We start from the raw sequence: 15,817 nt of genomic DNA on the forward strand, positions 1-15,817 counted from the left end.
AATATAACCGTCTTCACCTTTTCTCTTTAGAAAATAATGCATCATAAACATTACATCTTGTGACAATATCAAGACTAAATAAAATAGTATCACAAAACGTAATGTACAATGAGAGCAACAAACATAATAAAATCAAGACTAAATCTTCATCATCAACAACATATTTTAAATGTTGAAAAATGCTATGGTAAAGACGTGTCTTCTAGCCTACACTGAAAATATAATTATTGTTTCAGATGCGACTTACTAGTAAGACTTTTTGTCATACATAGTTTTTATAGCTTCAGTCATAACCCAACAACACTCGTCTCCTTCAAAACATTTTGTAGAATATTGTTTGACAGATGAAGATGTATCGAAGACATAACTTTGCGATCTTTTCTTTTTCTTTTATACTATCCACGAATTTAACATTTTATTAAACTCTAATAGAGTTTCTTCAAAATCTATCTGAACGAGCAAATCTAACATCTTTATCTGACATAGAGAAAACATATTATTGCGATCCAACAATGGAATATCATAATTCATACTTGACATCTCCCGAAAAATAGATATAATCTCGTAATAAAATAAATCAAGACTCTAATACCAATAGTTAAAAAACAAATATGAATTTGAGATTATAAAATAATTTATGATTATTTATAAAATAAAAAAAGTAAAAAAGAAAAGATATAATTTTTATGGCGGGGAGCCACGTGGAAATCAGAGACTAACCAATTACTCTGGATCTGAATTACCAGAATTAATCACGCCCTTCTAGAGAGAGATTAGAGAGAGACTATCATCATCTTCAAACATTGGCGTTCAAGAGAATTGGTATGTGCTTTCGTTTTCAATTAGATCTTCATCCATCGTAAATCAAATTCTTGTAAGTATATGATTCATCTTGTTTGTTTCTTTGATCGATCGATCGTAATCTACATACATTCGCATCTCTTCTTGTTTCGAGATTTTCATTGCTGATATAGGAAATAATCTCATCTAGATGATCATCGAACATATTAATCTCATCTTAGTTTATCTATCTGTAGTTTCGATCACATTTTCGCATTTTATAGTGTTAGCAAATGTATTTCTGGAATTCTCGGTGAAATTTTAGATCTATTTGAATTTCTGCGTGTGCATATGAAATGAGATCGATCGGTTCAACATTTCTTTCGAACTTGAAGCTATTCGTATGGAATTAGATCGTGTATATTTTCTGTTATGCATTATTCACTGATCTGAATCAAATGGAAGTAAATCATATATAGTAGTGTGTATCCAAGTAGAAAACGTGATTCATTATGTTGGAAGATTATGCCTTATACTGTTTGTTCTTGTGGAATTAAACTCAATGAACAAATAAGCATTACTATAAAGACATTATTTCATTTCATACTCGATTTAATTTTGTTTCTAGATTTTCATTGCCGCTATATGAAATAATTTCATCTGGATGATCATCGAACATATTAATCTCATCTTAGTTTACCTGTTTGTAGTTTCGATCATATTTTTGCATTTTATAGTGTTAGTAAATGCATTAGCGTTAGCTTTTGAGAAGGATGATTCTGAATGTGTTGTTTAAAGTCCTTGTTTCTGGATTTCTCGCTGAAATTTGAGATCTATTTGAACTTTTTTGAAAAAGTTCCATACAATATGATATAATGAATAGTTAAACGAACAAGATCTACTTGAACTTCTGTGTGTGCATATGAAATCAGATCCTTCGTGCATGGTTCAACATTTCCTTTGAACTTGGATTTAGATCCTGTATATTTTCTGTTATCCATTATTCGGTGTCTCCATGTATGTAACTTGGATTGAATTATTCACTGATTTGAATCAAATGGAAATAAATCATGTTGTCAATCGCCATAGACTCGTAGCATAATGTTTGTTGTCCTTGTGGAATTAGATCCTTTATATTTCCTGTTATGCATTATTCGGTGTCTCCATGTATGTAACTTGGATTGCATTATTCACTGATCTGAATCAAATGGAAGTAAATCATCTTGTCAACAGTCATAGACTCATATATAGTAGTGTGTATCCAAGTAGAAAACGCGATTACGCGATTCATTATTATGCTGGAGGATTGTGCCTTATACTGTTTGTTCTTAGCATAAGTTTGTTGTCCTTGTGGAATTAGATCCTGTATATTTCCTGTTATGCATTATTCGGTGTCTCCATGTATGTAACTTGGATTGCATTATTCACTGATCTGAATCAAATGGAAGTAAATCATCTTGTCAATAGTCATAGACTCATATATAGTAGTGTGTATCCAAGTATAAATTATGCTGGAGGATTGGGCCTTATACTGTTTGTTCTTAGCAAAATGTTTGTTGTTCTTGTGGAATTAAACTTTTACTGAACAAATAAGCATTACTAGAAGTCTAGAAAGGCATGTTAATTCATTTCATATTGGAAATTTTCTAACTTGTATTGCTTAAAACAGAAACAAAATGGGACTGTCTTTCACTAAGCTCTTCAGTCGGCTTTTCGCCAAGAAGGAAATGAGAATACTAATGGTGGGTCTCGATGCTGCTGGTAAGACCACAATATTGTATAAGTTGAAGCTGGGAGAGATCGTGACAACCATTCCTACAATTGGTACTATTTAATTGTTTGCAAAATCTATACTTTGGATTAATTTCACAGAATCTATGTATATGATCTTGTAACCTATATCTTTTCGTGCTTTAATCAGGATTCAATGTCGAGACTGTTGAATACAAAAACATTAGTTTTACTGTGTGGGATGTTGGTGGTCAGGACAAGGTATGAGAATAACGATTGTGGTGAAGAACTGTCTATCTATATATCTGGTGTTTGATTTGGTTATTTATGATTCAGATTCGGCCTTTATGGAGACATTACTTCCAAAATACACAAGGACTTATTTTCGTGGTGGATAGTAATGACAGAGATCGTGCAATCGAGGCAAGGGATGAACTTCACAGGATGTTGAATGAGGTATAATGGCACTGATAAATGTAACATGATCAATTCTATAATACAATTTTACAGATTTTTCAGTTCAATATTTTTCTCTGAAATTGAATAATACAGGATGAGTTAAGGGATGCTGTGCTTCTTGTATTTGCTAATAAGCAAGATCTTCCAAATGCAATGAATGCTGCTGAGATTACTGATAAACTTGGCCTTCATTCTCTTCGTCAACGCCATTGGTATGAATCATATCAATTTATATCGTTTTAAGTGTGAATCGAAGATCAATTTATACTATTATGTATAAATATAATATGCATCTTTGGGTTGATTTTTGATTTCGACAGGTATATTCAGAGCACATGTGCTACATCAGGAGAAGGGTTGTACGAAGGCTTGGATTGGCTTTCCAATAACATTGCAACTAAGGTTTGATATTTTGATCTTACTAATGATGATGTTACATGGATTATATATATTTTAATGTAACCCTCGTTTTGTTTTTCTTCTACAAGCAGCGTCAAGGATAATGTGTCGATTCAACAACAAGAACAATTGTCTGCGTTTTTTAGTTGAGTTGAGTTGAGTTAAGATGATGGGAGATATAATAATTTTGGATGTTACTTTTTCAACAAATATTGAATGATTTCATTTGATGTCAATTTACTAATACTACTTGTTTGTATGGTAAGTGACATCAGTAGCTTCAAACAATTAGGTAAGTAATTTTTTTCTATTATTATTGTTTCTTCTGGACAAACATTATTCTTTTAACAATGCATTAATCTTTTTTTTTTTGCCTTTCAAAAGAAATATTGTACTATTGGGTTCCTTCTGGTTTGTTTTAAATTTTTAAAAGTTGCATATTTTGGAGATTTTTTATTTTTTTTTGAAAATAGTATAATTTGTTTTCTCATTTTAGGAATTAAAAAATGTTTTATTTAAAATTTGAATGATTTAAAAACAAACTCACTTCACTGGAATCTTATTTAAAACAATTGGCAATGGAATAACTTTTTCATGCTTTAATTTATCTTTATTTTATATTTATATTTTTTTAACTATTAGAACCGATCTCAGCAACAACGAGAACGGTGTAGTATGAGTCGTTGAGTCGTTGAAGAATGAGTTGCGAATAAATGAAAACGACATATCACTACAAAAGAATGACGGTTATTTGGAATTTACTTTTCAACATGATTGACATTGAGTGAGTGATGTCTTAATGAATCGTTGGTTACTAAAATATTTGGATGAAAACTGCGAATTCGGTTGGATTGAGTCAACGGGTCTCTGTCCCGATTATTTTTTGATAAACTATTTGACTCAAAAGAAACCGTAAGATTTTTAGTAATCGTATTCGACCGATACATTTACTCCACAACACTATAATTATGATGATACGAAAGATCTATTCTGAAAAACCAATGGAATCGATCGGTGAATTCATTGATCTTTATTAAGATCTCCGAGCTTGTTAACGCTAAAATTTATGTTATATTTGTTCGATAGTGAATATTTTTTACTTGTTTCTAATATTACTTAAAAAATAATAATTAATTTTGTACTTTGAATATCTTAAATAATATTTGTGTGAAACAAATAAAACATAAAAGTGTAAACTAACTTATATGTAAATATTTGAAAATGTATAATATATAATATGAGGAAATTTGATGAGATGAACGCTAAAGAACGAGTTATTTGCAAAAAGTGCTTGCGCATATAAAAAACGCTGGTGACACTTATAATTCTTTCTGGACGATTTTGTTCATGTCGCGAGACGTCCATAATCGCGAGACGCAACCGGCATTCGCGAGACGATATTCTTTTTGAAAAAAAAAAATCGTCTCGCGAATGCCGGGTGCGTCTCGCAACGGGAGCATTTGCGTCCAAAGAAAATTAAAGTGTCACCAGTTTCTTCTTGTTCTTCTTATTTTTTATTTTTTATTTTATTTTATTTTATTTTATGAGATGTCACTTTCTGCCAATATACTAATTTTGAGTGTCATTTGCTCCAATTTCCCTATAATATTGTTTATTTAATTATAAGATGATATAAATGATAATTTGAAAATGGGTGAAAAGTCAAAATGAGTCCTTGAACAGGTTGTTTTCTCCGTCGAAATTGGTTGAGCCGCCATTACATTCCATTTTAGCGAAAGAGGAAAGCTAAGAGAAGGAGAGATCTTCAATCGAGCTTAAATCGAAAGCTGATTGCGTGAAATCGATCACAAGTTGAAAACTGATTGCCTGGCTTGTCTCCTTCCCGTTCGAGCTTAAGTGACCATCGCGAAGATCTCTTAACCACTCGGCAATTGCGGATTCTCTAGAGTTGCGGCAAAGCCTTCTTCTAATCTTCAGGCTTCAGGTATAAGCATGTTTGATTCTGTTAACAAAAATGCACTTCAGTAATGAAATTGTGTTTAAGCTTGCTTCAATAGAAAGATGATTGAATTGATTGATTAATGACTGGTTTAGTTGATTGAGGAATGTTTTGATTAATTTGAAACTATTTGATGTAGGTTCAGTGTTGTGATTGAGTAATTTAATAAGTGGCAATGTTGAGTTAATTTAACTATTGTTAGCTAGATTCATTGTGAATTGACCTAGGAATGGTTTGATTGAACTGTGGATGAAATGTTGTTTTATGAAGTTGAGAGGGCATGAGATCCACGAATATGTTTAATTGCAAATCTGAAATAAATTTGATGATAAAATGCTCGAGCATTGACGGTTGAATTGATGGATTTGAATTGGCATGATGTTCAATATCTCGATTCTATCTACGGACAAAGCGCATTCCAAATATAGGATACAAACCAAAGATCCCATAGACCAGGTTCTCACACTACTTTACGCAATAAACAATTTGAAGTTCAAGTAAAGACTTGATGACAAATCGATCAATCAGATTGCAGCATTCAATGCTGATTATCACAAAACAGCCTGAAAATGACAACTTCTAAATCATATAATTGCATCAATAGTTACATACTCTGCCTGTTGATACTTAATTGAGAGGAGGGGTGTCTTCTTTGATCATGTTTCTTAATTATGTTTACATTGTGAATTTGCAGAACTTCATCGTATTCACGAGTTCAATTACCTTAGTTCTTTCCTTAGATCTTTTCCTAATGGTGATTTGGAAATCAGAACAATTCTGGTTTGTCGCGGCCCAGGAATGTCCTTCAAATTGACGAGGCTTTTCCGTTTTCTTGTGCTAAGACCACCACCAATTGCTTTTGTCGGTATAAAATATCCACTGTCTATTTCCCTTTCCTCTGATTACAACTGCTGCAATAAACCACTGTCCATTACAACTAAAGGTATAGTCTTCTTAGTTTTGGTTTTACCTCACAATGCCGCCTCTTTCCTCAAGTAATATAATGTTTTTTCTGTTCTCAGTGATGGGGGATTCATCATTGTCAGCTCCTCTTTTAGTACTATGTGGAAAGACTAGTGCCGAGAAAGAGTTGGCCAGATCTTTGAAGGACAACAGCAATTTGAAACTACCTGAGACTCCTTTAATTTCTGTTATGTTGCACTCAGAAATCGATAAGCCAGTCGAAGAAGACCAGTTTCAAATTGACTTGTTTCTCAGATCGCTTTCGACTACTCGCTTTGGCAGGTTGCTCCTTTGGTCTCCATTGTTATCATCAACTCACGATGTTGTCTCCCAGTAAGTACTAACCAACAAGCCATATCACATTTCATGCTTATTGAAATATGTAGTGATATTTAAATTCACTACAGCAATTTCTCCGAGCTCCCTATTGGTGCGGTTTGTGTTGCTGATTTTCAGTCCAAGGGAAGAGGTATGCATGAATTAATTGGCATTCTTATGAATAAGTTGTAAAAATTGCAGATATATTTGTTTTCAGGAAGATCAAAGAACGTATGGGAATCTCCAAAAGGGTGCCTTTTATTTTCATTTACAATGCAGATGGAAGATGGCCGGATTGTGCCCCTTGTGCAATACGTAGCATCTCTTTCAATGACCGAGGCAATAAAGGATATCTGTGTGAGAAATGTAGGTATTTCCTGTCAAATACATCTTTATTGAGTTGATGAACTAAAACGGTCTCACCTTCAGTGAATGTAGCACTGAAAATGAATAATAAAATAACTATACAAGGTAATCTTTCCTGTTTGAAGCACAAAGATAAGTTATTTAAGATAACTATGCAAGGTAAAATGGTACTCAGTGAATGGTAATCTTGAATTTTGAGACAAGTTATTTTTGAATTACCAAGCCATTACTATACAAGGTAATCTTTCATGTTTGAAGCACAAAGAAACTCAAAAGAAATGAAATTCGAGCTCACCCATTATTATCCCCCTGTTTTTAAGTTGGTGTATCTTAGTTTTGCTCATTGGATCTAGACCCGCAGGAGTAAATCATATTTAATCATGCTTCCATTTTGCGCTTGTTTATTTTTATATCCCTTGATATTTGATCTAAACTGTAATGACTTACTATTGGGGCATGATGAACTTTCAGGGCTTACCAAATATTGATGTTAGAATAAAATGGCCCAACGATCTATACTTAAATGGACTCAAAGTTGGAGGAATTTTATGCACATCAACATATAGATCAAAGAAGTTTAATGTCAGTGCAGGTAAATGATCCATCCTTCCATTTTATATGTTTTCATACGTGACAACAATATTAAGCGTTCAAGATTTTGATGCTTCACCTAGTATTTCAATTAGTTAATTTTTTATTATTGTCTTCCAGGAATAGGCTTGAATGTCGACAACAAGAAACCTACAACATGCTTGAATTCTGTGCTGCAAGAATTGACCTCTACCTCATTCCAAATACGAAAAGAAGAATTACTCGCTACATTCTTTAACAAATTTGAAACTCTTTTTGATCTTTTCATCAGCGAAGGTAATTTTGAACATTTAATATGACCATTTATTCATACTTGTATTTTCTCAAAGATATTTTGATAGTGTTATTGGTAATACTAATACAAATCATTCATTAGCTTTAACTCATTTATAATTGTGGTTTTTTTCTTTTATGCAGGCTTTAAGCCACTTGAAGACCTATATTACAAAACATGGTTGCACAGGTAATGAGTGTAACTAATAAACATAAAAAGATCATATGATCATTATATACTCATATTAATGCTCATTTTCTGTGTGTGAACTGTGTGTTTGCTTTTCGTTTTGATATAAATATTTCGGAGAGTGATTCCTATTGCATTGTGTAGTGGACAAAGAGTTATTGTACAGGAAAAGGAAAAGGATGATGACCAGTTGACCGAAATTGTAGCAACTATACAGGTAAAGATAATTTACAAACTTTTATGACAAATACGTTAATGACTTGCGCTTAAACTCTTGATTGTTTCATAGTTGGTGGGTTATAATACACGAGTATTTACAGGGTTTAACATCGTCTGGATATTTATTAGCTGTCGATGAAAGTGGTCAAATGTGTGAGCTTCATCCAGATGGTAACAGGTATATACATTCTTTATCTGAAACAGTTAATTGTTCCAATTAATGATTTTCAAATTGGAATTGTAAACATCCTTATTTTTTGAATTGATTGTGTCGACAGTTTTGACTTCTTCAAAGGACTAGTGAAAAGGAAAATGAGCTAAAAGAATATTTATGGTTAGCGCGAGATAGTCTTCTCGAGTAGTTTATTTACTTAAACATATTATATTTTGTTGTTTGAATGTATTATTCCGTTGTCATTTAGGTTTTTACCATTTTTTGTTGTTCTAAGGGATTTATTTATAAAATGGTTTAAAAAAGAATAAAATGGATGGTGATTGTTATCACTTAAAATGTATTTTGTAAACTAGTTAATTTTGTTTAATATAGGTATGCTTTTTTCATGTTGGGTATGGATCGTTTAAACAAATAAAGAAAAAATAATGTTTAAGAATAAATAAATAAAAATTATTATTAATTATTTTTAAAAAAATTATTTTTTTGTTGCGAAAATTTACAAATTAAAATTGATTATGTTTTAATTAAGAAAGGTTGAATTATCCAAATTATCTAATTTATGTTTCTTAATAGTTCAATTGAATCCATTAATTTATTTTGACAGTTTTGGTTTTAAATACCGTTACAATGATAATTATAAAAAAATATTTATATCATTAATTTAAATAACTTATTTTTTTTTTTAGTTTTTGACTATCAATTATCTAGATAATAACTTAACTCGGTTTGAAATCATTAAAACAAAATCTCGTTTTTATATAATTTTATCAATGAATTCATAAAAGTGGATATTTTCAGTCTCCCTTAGATTTTGTATTAAAGTTTATCCGTCACAAACGTCTAATTAATTTGTTAGGTGTGTTTGCGAGTTACGTACTTATTCAGCGGGAATTAGTCAATTCCGAAGTACAGGTGTAACTCCGCGTTCTAAAAAGAGGAGAGTCCAAATTGTATAATTTCAAAAAAAAAAAAAAAATTCCAAATCCCATTTGAGCCCCAATTTGACAATTTGACCATTAAATAAATAAATACCCAATTTGACAATTTGACCATTAAATAAATAAATAAACCAACTAATAAATTTATTGTATTTAATACATTTAGGATGAGTGGGTGATTTCTCTTTGAATATTTATAAAAAATAATTATTAAATTTACATGAATATATAATCAATTATCGTTAATAAGTGAGTGGCAAATTATGAACCATAAAAAAAAAAGTACATACAAAATTTAAAATTCAGTGGTCAATATAGTCATTTCCTTTCTCCTCAAGAAAAAAGCCGCCACTAACCACCGCCTATATAAACTCCATTCCCGGCAACAATCTCAAAATTTTCCGATCATCTTCTCCGGCCATCCTCTTTCTACCTGTAAGTTTTCAAATAATCCAATCATCAAATTCATTTTCAGATCTCATCTCGCATATGTATTTCCATATCATCAAATTCTTCTTCATTCTACTACCATGACTATCAGATCATGTTATAGAATCTTCATTCGTCGCCGCAACTCCTTTATCTCCTCATTTCCTTCTCCGAATCGCCTCCATTTGAATTATGATTATAGCCGTAAGTTCCATAACGATTCTCCTCTATTTTCTGTGTTCCGATGTTTAATTAATCGTAATCACAACTCACATGTTAGAAACTACTCTTCTTTCATTGATAAACGTGTGAATGATGATAATCTAGATGTTAAACCTATAGTAGTTGAAATAATTGATAGAGATGAAACTATAGAACAAGGATTGAATGAAGTTAGGGTTTCGATTGAGGATAAAGAGGAATCGATTATCGAGAAGGAGGCTTGGATTTTACTGAAGAAATCAGTTGTTGAATACTGTGGAAATCCAGTTGGTACTGTTGCTGCTAATGATCCATCTGATAATCAGTCGCTTAATTATGATCAAGTCTTTATTCGTGATTTTATCCCTTCTGCTCTTGCATTCTTGCTTAAAGGAGAAAAAGAGATTGTTAGGAACTTCTTACTTCATACATTGCAATTGCAGGTACATCACATAAACCCTAGTTTAATCTTGTTTTGATTGTAAACTGTTTCATTGATGTGTATGGTTTGATTGTTTAGAGTTGGGAGAAAACTGTTGATTGTTATAGCCCGGGACAGGGTTTGATGCCTGCTAGTTTTAAAGTTAGGACAGTTCCTCTTGATGAAAACACATATGAAGAAGTTTTAGATCCTGATTTTGGCGAATCAGCTATAGGCCGTGTTGCACCTGTAGATTCTGGGCTTTGGTGGATTATCTTATTAAGAGCGTATGGGAAGATCACCGGTGATTATGCATTACAGGAAAGGGTGGATATTCAAACCGGTATAAAACTTATAATGAATTTGTGTTTATCAGATGGATTCGATATGTTTCCTTCTCTGTTAGTCACTGATGGTTCTTGCATGATTGATCGAAGAATGGGAATCCATGGCCACCCTCTTGAGATTCAAGTGAGTTTCTTATTATGTCTAGAACATTAATAAAAAACAATGATTTGAAATTGAACTTTTTTTATGAAGGCGTTATTCTACTCGGCTCTGAGATGCTCTAGGGAGATGCTTTCTATGGATGACGATGGATCGAAGAATTTAGTTAGGGCAGTCAATAATAGGCTGAGCGCGTTATCTTTTCATATAAGAGAATATTATTGGGTTGATATGAAAAAGATAAATGAGATATACAGGTACAAAACTGAGGAGTATTCAGTAGATGCTATTAATAAGTTCAATATTTATCCAGAACAAATTCCTTCTTGGCTAATGGATTGGGTTCCAGAGAAGGGTGGTTATCTAATAGGAAATCTACAGCCAGCTCATATGGACTTTAGGTTCTTCACTCTTGGAAATCTTTGGTCCATTGTTTCTTCTCTTGGTACCCCTAAACAAAACGAGGCCATCCTTAATCTGATCGAAGCTAAATGGGATGATCTTGCTGGACAGATGCCTGTCAAGATCTGTTACCCGGCTTTGGAATATGAAGAGTGGCGTATAATCACTGGTAGTGATCCAAAGAATACGTGAGTAAACGATTTCTTGAAATTATCTGATTTTTTGAAAAAGAAATAGGGTTAACTAGGCATATTTTTGCAGGCCATGGTCATATCATAATGGAGGTTCTTGGCCAACACTTTTATGGCAGGTATTTAGTAGTAAATAAAACCTATTATGCAATTTTTGTTAATTTTACTCAAGTTTTCTTTCATTTTTTTTGCTGGATCAAGTTCACATTGGCGTGTATGAAGATGGGCAGAACAGGGCTAGCTCAAAAGGCGATTAATTTGGCTGAAAAGAGGCTGAGAACAGACAGATGGCCGGAATATTATGATACACAAAGTGGGAAGTTTATAGGGAAGCAAGCTAGACTTTACCAAACGTGGACAATTGCAGGATATCTAACTTCCAAAATGTTATTGAAGAATCCAGAAATGGCTTCTTTATTGTTCTGGGAAGAAGACTATGAAATTCTTGAGAATTGTCTTTGCGGTATTAGCAAATCTAACCGTAAGAAATGCTCTCGAGGTGCTGCCAAATCTCAGATTCTCGTTTAAACTATTTTGTTGTAGCACAAAGAAGCTGATATTTTTGGTAAAGTTAACGACGAGAGCTTAGGATATGCTCTGAATAAAATTTGGGCTACGACGGTGACGACAATCGAGCTAGGTTTGAGGTAATAAATCGTGGTTTTCAAAAAAAAATCTTATTTATATAAAGTGTTGTATGGGGTATACAAATAGGGAGGTTTGTTTTCTTTGAAACAATTAGTAGTACTGATGATTAACCATTTTTATAGGTTAAACATGAATCATACTTATTTATTGGTATATTCTGGATTTCTGTTGATGAATATTTGGTTGAAAATATATTGCATTTCAAAACTTGACCAAAGAGCATCGAAATGAAAAACAAGAGTTCAAACAACGAATCCCCAATCCTTAACTTAATTCAGAAGGAAACAAACATTTTCGATAGATTAAAGAAAGCGTTTGAGGAAGTCTTTAATCTTATCCAAGTAAGGCGATCGCGGAGGAATTATATGACCAAATTCATGCTCAATAATCACTGCAGAACCAGGATCAAATAAAGAAACCAACTCTCTACTAGCTTCACAAGCTATCTGCCTGTCTTTACCCACTTCGCTACCAAAAATATGCAGTGAAGGGCAATCTATTGAACCAAGATCCTGATCCGACAAATTGATGGCAAAACCCGAGCATAAAATCACAAATCTGAAATCAATTTCTCCCTTTAACTGTCCACGCAGAGCAGAAACCGAAGCAGTCATTGCTGCTCCTTGTGAAAACCCTAACAACCCATCAAAGGGTCCAGTTTGAGCTATTAAGTTCTTCAGATGTGCTAAAGACGTATCGAAGCCCTCGGTTTGCTGCATGAACTGAAGAGGGTCAAAGGGGCAGCCGGACATATTCCAATCACGGTTGTCGCTCTCTGAGATGAAATCAGGGTTAACGAACCACGCGAACTTACTATTACAGCTGTTTGAGGGTGGAGGTTGAATCTGTTGTGATAAAGAAGGTTGATAAATGAATGGTAACTTGTGAGGGGCATCGATGAAAATGAACTCGGCAAAATGTTTTAGCTTTTTGGCTAATGACGCTGTTCTTCCTTTAAAACTGCTAGCATTTTGGCGGAATCCATGTAAGCATAATATCCTGAGCTTTCTTGAAGGCATTGTTATTTCTGTATTCAGAAAACAGATCAACAATTATTGAATCGGTTTTTCCAAACAAAAAGAATTGAATTAAAACTCCAATTCTAGTTCTAAATCTCATCATCCTAACACAATGTAAAATGATGAACATAGATTTGAGCATTTGATTGCTACACTTTTAAACTCAAGTTTCTTGAGATTGGAGGATACAGACCTTACCTTCTACTCGAGTGAGCTGAGGTAAACATTCAGTACGATTTGATGTTGTAACTGCTTCGGGTTCAGTTCCAATGGATATTTCTTGTTCAATTTCACCACTTCCAATTAATGGCAACAAAGGAACATCGTTACCAGTTTTCTTGCATAGCTCACAAACATATGTTGTATTTTTTTCCATTTCCTGTAGGAGAAAACGAATGAATGAAACCTAGCACACGAATCTCGATCTGGATAAAGTCTACATATAAGCCAAGGGGACAGCGTTTTAGAAGAGAATTCAATATACCTGGCAATTATTACACACTAACACAAGCATTCTACAGTGAGTGCATCTACAACGCGGAGAATAATCATCGTAAGGAAGGTCACAAAGAAGACAGGTGCCCAAAATACTTGCATTTGAGCTACCAACAGAAACCCTACACATGTTGCAAAGTGGACAAACATTAATATGCAGCTCTACTAGACTAAAATTATAACGAAATATTTATTTCTTTTGCTTCCATATATACTTCATATTAAACGTAAGCTCTCAAGCATACCTATGATCAAATACAAAGTTCTTTCCTCTGAAAAAACCACCATCTGGAAACTGTTCTAAATAACGTTGTATTCCACCATATAGCTGCAATCAAACAAATTTTATGGTAAGTTTTTCAATATTTGCATCAAAATATCAGTAGTGTTAAATTCTCAGGCATCAGAAAACACCTGAAAGACATTCTCGAAGCCAACGCCTTTGGATTTGATGTATGATGATGCCATTTCACACCTAATTCCACCAGTACAATACCTGTGACATACAAAACAGGTTCATTCGAAAAATTATATATTGACAAACATAAACTGAAGTAGTTTCACTGAAATAAAGACTTTAGATGGGATATATATACGCACATAAGAACACAACTCCCTTCGAGTTTATGAGAGTTATCATCTATCCAAGAAGGAAGGTCACTATATTGACGGATTTCTGGATCTAGAGTCTCAACCATTGGATTCTGAAATTTCCCAATTCTCGTCTCGTACATGTTCCTTGCATCCAAAAGCATAACTTTTTTCGGGTAACCAACTTTACCCGTTTCTCCAAAATTACCTGGAAAGTAACACAATCAGAAACAAACACCGAATTCATTGTTTTCCCTTGAATTTCTAGAACAAACATCAGATAAATAAACCATACCCGCATTCTGAAGAACAGAGTGAAACTCTGAAGCAGAAAGATGTTTCCCAGCATTCGAGATTTCAGGCGATTTTAGAAGTGGAAAAGAACTGAAAGTAACCAATTCCTGATCATAATTTCATCAAAGCTCACACATGAAAAAGAAACAGATTAATTTCAATAACAAAAAGTTAAATCAACTGACCTTCACAATCCGAATTGAAAGTGTAGTGAATCCACATTCATTAGCAACCCTTGTATTACTATCTGGTTCTGAGCAAGAAGCAAGCTTGAAATCTGTCCCTTCGAATAAGCTATTAGAACTAACATCATCAATATGCTTCTTTAAAGCCGATAATTTACCACCAACCTAATCAAAAAATTAAATCTTTCTTATCAATCCAAAGAAAAACGTCACAGAATGATCACATTTCCAGGTGAGTATACAATTCAAGGAAATGGAAGAGCGTACAGTGACATTAACACCAGTTGGAGAGATACGAACGCGGCCGACGAGGGAAAGAGAGTGGCAATTGGAATCGTAGAAGCTGTGGAGGTGATGAAGGTCCGGGATGGTGGCGTACTTGTAATAGAGTAGAACTCCGTATTCTTCTTCGTGCTTCGTCGTCATCATCGCCGATTCTCCGGTGTCTATTAACTCAGGAACCCTAGTCATTTATGTAAGAATTAGGGTTAATAGATATATACATATTTATTTTTGGGTATGAATTTATCCTTTAAATATTTAATTTTATAGAAAAAATTAATTTGTATTAAAAATATGCACAAAATCTCTTAAACAACTATTATACACAAAATTTTTGTTGAAGACGACATTTACAATTTCATTCTCAAACCATGACCTGTATGTTCGGTTCCATTTCCAGATAATGATGTTACAAACTAGGACGACAAACGAGTCAAGCCGATCGAGCTCGACTCGACTAAGTATTTTTTAGCTCGACTCGAACTCAAGCTCGAATGAGTTTATAAATTCGAGTTCGACTCGACTATTTACCTACAAACTCGACTCGAAAAACTTGAACTAAATTTAATTTTTCAAATATTTGTAAAGAAAAAATATTTATTTTAAATAATAAAATAAATAAGAATATATTATTTATTATATAACTTGAAAAAGTTCGACAAGTCATCGAACAAGTATTATATGAGCTCAAACTCGACTCGAACTTGGTCAAAATCAAACTCAAGTCGAGCGGCTCACGAGTAGCTCGACTCATTTGCAGCCATATTATAGACTAAAGCGACTATGAGGTTGTCGCCAGGGACGGACCCAAGATTTAGGATTGGGGTGGGCTTAAAAAAAAATTGGGTGG

At 33.3% G+C, this 15,817-nt stretch overlaps 4 protein-coding genes across 5 annotated transcripts; 3 read left to right on the forward strand and 1 right to left on the reverse strand.

Moving 5' to 3' along the window:
- The first annotated feature begins 708 nt into the window (after positions 1–708).
- Positions 709–3,686, forward strand: LOC124942172 (ADP-ribosylation factor-like). The gene is made up of 6 exons (XM_047482625.1): positions 709–822; positions 2,450–2,604; positions 2,702–2,772; positions 2,848–2,967; positions 3,064–3,182; positions 3,291–3,686. The coding sequence occupies exons 2-6, from the start codon at positions 2,457–2,459 to the stop codon at positions 3,376–3,378; spliced, it is 546 nt and encodes a 181-aa protein (XP_047338581.1). The 5' UTR covers positions 709–822; positions 2,450–2,456; the 3' UTR covers positions 3,379–3,686.
- A 1,375-nt stretch (positions 3,687–5,061) lies between these two features.
- LOC124941921 (biotin--protein ligase 2-like) lies at positions 5,062–8,717 on the forward strand. Of its 2 annotated transcripts, none has more exons than XM_047482304.1 (11): positions 5,062–5,314; positions 6,024–6,272; positions 6,352–6,625; positions 6,700–6,761; positions 6,828–6,976; positions 7,448–7,568; positions 7,688–7,843; positions 7,985–8,030; positions 8,175–8,247; positions 8,351–8,427; positions 8,528–8,717. In XM_047482304.1, the coding sequence occupies exons 2-11, from the start codon at positions 6,128–6,130 to the stop codon at positions 8,568–8,570; spliced, it is 1,146 nt and encodes a 381-aa protein (XP_047338260.1). In that variant the 5' UTR covers positions 5,062–5,314; positions 6,024–6,127; the 3' UTR covers positions 8,571–8,717. The 2 variants fall into 2 exon arrangements, with proteins under 2 accessions (XP_047338260.1, XP_047338259.1); XM_047482303.1 differs by having other exon boundaries at positions 5,063–5,314; positions 6,024–6,268; positions 6,348–6,625.
- Positions 8,718–9,726: 1,009 nt separating this feature from the next.
- On the forward strand, positions 9,727–12,302 carry LOC124941920 (alkaline/neutral invertase A, mitochondrial-like). Its single transcript, XM_047482302.1, has 5 exons — positions 9,727–10,435; positions 10,513–10,884; positions 10,954–11,450; positions 11,524–11,572; positions 11,655–12,302. The coding sequence occupies exons 1-5, from the start codon at positions 9,893–9,895 to the stop codon at positions 11,979–11,981; spliced, it is 1,788 nt and encodes a 595-aa protein (XP_047338258.1). The 5' UTR covers positions 9,727–9,892; the 3' UTR covers positions 11,982–12,302.
- LOC124941563 (rhodanese-like domain-containing protein 6) lies at positions 12,300–15,143 on the reverse strand. The gene is made up of 9 exons (XM_047481903.1): positions 14,953–15,143; positions 14,686–14,850; positions 14,502–14,607; positions 14,216–14,414; positions 14,030–14,111; positions 13,861–13,943; positions 13,599–13,737; positions 13,319–13,499; positions 12,300–13,128 (listed from the first exon to the last, which is right to left on the reverse strand). Exons 1-9 carry the CDS (start codon positions 15,112–15,114, stop codon positions 12,404–12,406), a joined length of 1,842 nt encoding a protein of 613 aa, XP_047337859.1. The 5' UTR covers positions 15,115–15,143; the 3' UTR covers positions 12,300–12,403.
- Between the last annotated feature and the right edge of the window lie 674 nt (positions 15,144–15,817).

This window comes from Impatiens glandulifera, chromosome 6, assembly GCF_907164915.1.
Source record: "Impatiens glandulifera chromosome 6, dImpGla2.1, whole genome shotgun sequence".
Lineage (NCBI taxonomy): Eukaryota > Viridiplantae > Streptophyta > Magnoliopsida > Ericales > Balsaminaceae > Impatiens > Impatiens glandulifera.

What these genes read in the sequence shown, in the direction of transcription:
- LOC124941920 (XM_047482302.1), top strand. Translation starts at nt 9,893, where the DNA reads ATGACTATCAGATCATGTTATAGAATCTTCATTCGTCGCCGCAACTCC. An exon ending in TTCATACATTGCAATTGCAG is followed by an intron (nt 10,436 to 10,512) that starts GTACATCACATA and finishes TTGATTGTTTAG; the next exon opens with AGTTGGGAGAAAACTGTTGA. An exon ending in GGTAGTGATCCAAAGAATAC is followed by an intron (nt 11,451 to 11,523) that starts GTGAGTAAACGA and finishes ATATTTTTGCAG; the next exon opens with GCCATGGTCATATCATAATG.
- LOC124941921 (XM_047482304.1), top strand. Translation starts at nt 6,128, where the DNA reads ATGTCCTTCAAATTGACGAGGCTTTTCCGTTTTCTTGTGCTAAGACCA. An exon ending in TTTTCAGTCCAAGGGAAGAG is followed by an intron (nt 6,762 to 6,827) that starts GTATGCATGAAT and finishes ATTTGTTTTCAG; the next exon opens with GAAGATCAAAGAACGTATGG. An exon ending in CTTCATCCAGATGGTAACAG is followed by an intron (nt 8,428 to 8,527) that starts GTATATACATTC and finishes TTGTGTCGACAG; the next exon opens with TTTTGACTTCTTCAAAGGAC.
- LOC124941563 (XM_047481903.1), bottom strand. Translation starts at nt 15,114, where the DNA reads ATGATGACGACGAAGCACGAAGAAGAATACGGAGTTCTACTCTATTAC. An exon ending in TTTCAATTCGGATTGTGAAG is followed by an intron (nt 14,608 to 14,685) that starts GTCAGTTGATTT and finishes AATTATGATCAG; the next exon opens with GAATTGGTTACTTTCAGTTC. An exon ending in CTCTGTTCTTCAGAATGCGG is followed by an intron (nt 14,415 to 14,501) that starts GTATGGTTTATT and finishes GTTACTTTCCAG; the next exon opens with GTAATTTTGGAGAAACGGGT.
- LOC124942172 (XM_047482625.1), top strand. Translation starts at nt 2,457, where the DNA reads ATGGGACTGTCTTTCACTAAGCTCTTCAGTCGGCTTTTCGCCAAGAAG. An exon ending in ATGTTGGTGGTCAGGACAAG is followed by an intron (nt 2,773 to 2,847) that starts GTATGAGAATAA and finishes TTTATGATTCAG; the next exon opens with ATTCGGCCTTTATGGAGACA. An exon ending in TCTCTTCGTCAACGCCATTG is followed by an intron (nt 3,183 to 3,290) that starts GTATGAATCATA and finishes TGATTTCGACAG; the next exon opens with GTATATTCAGAGCACATGTG.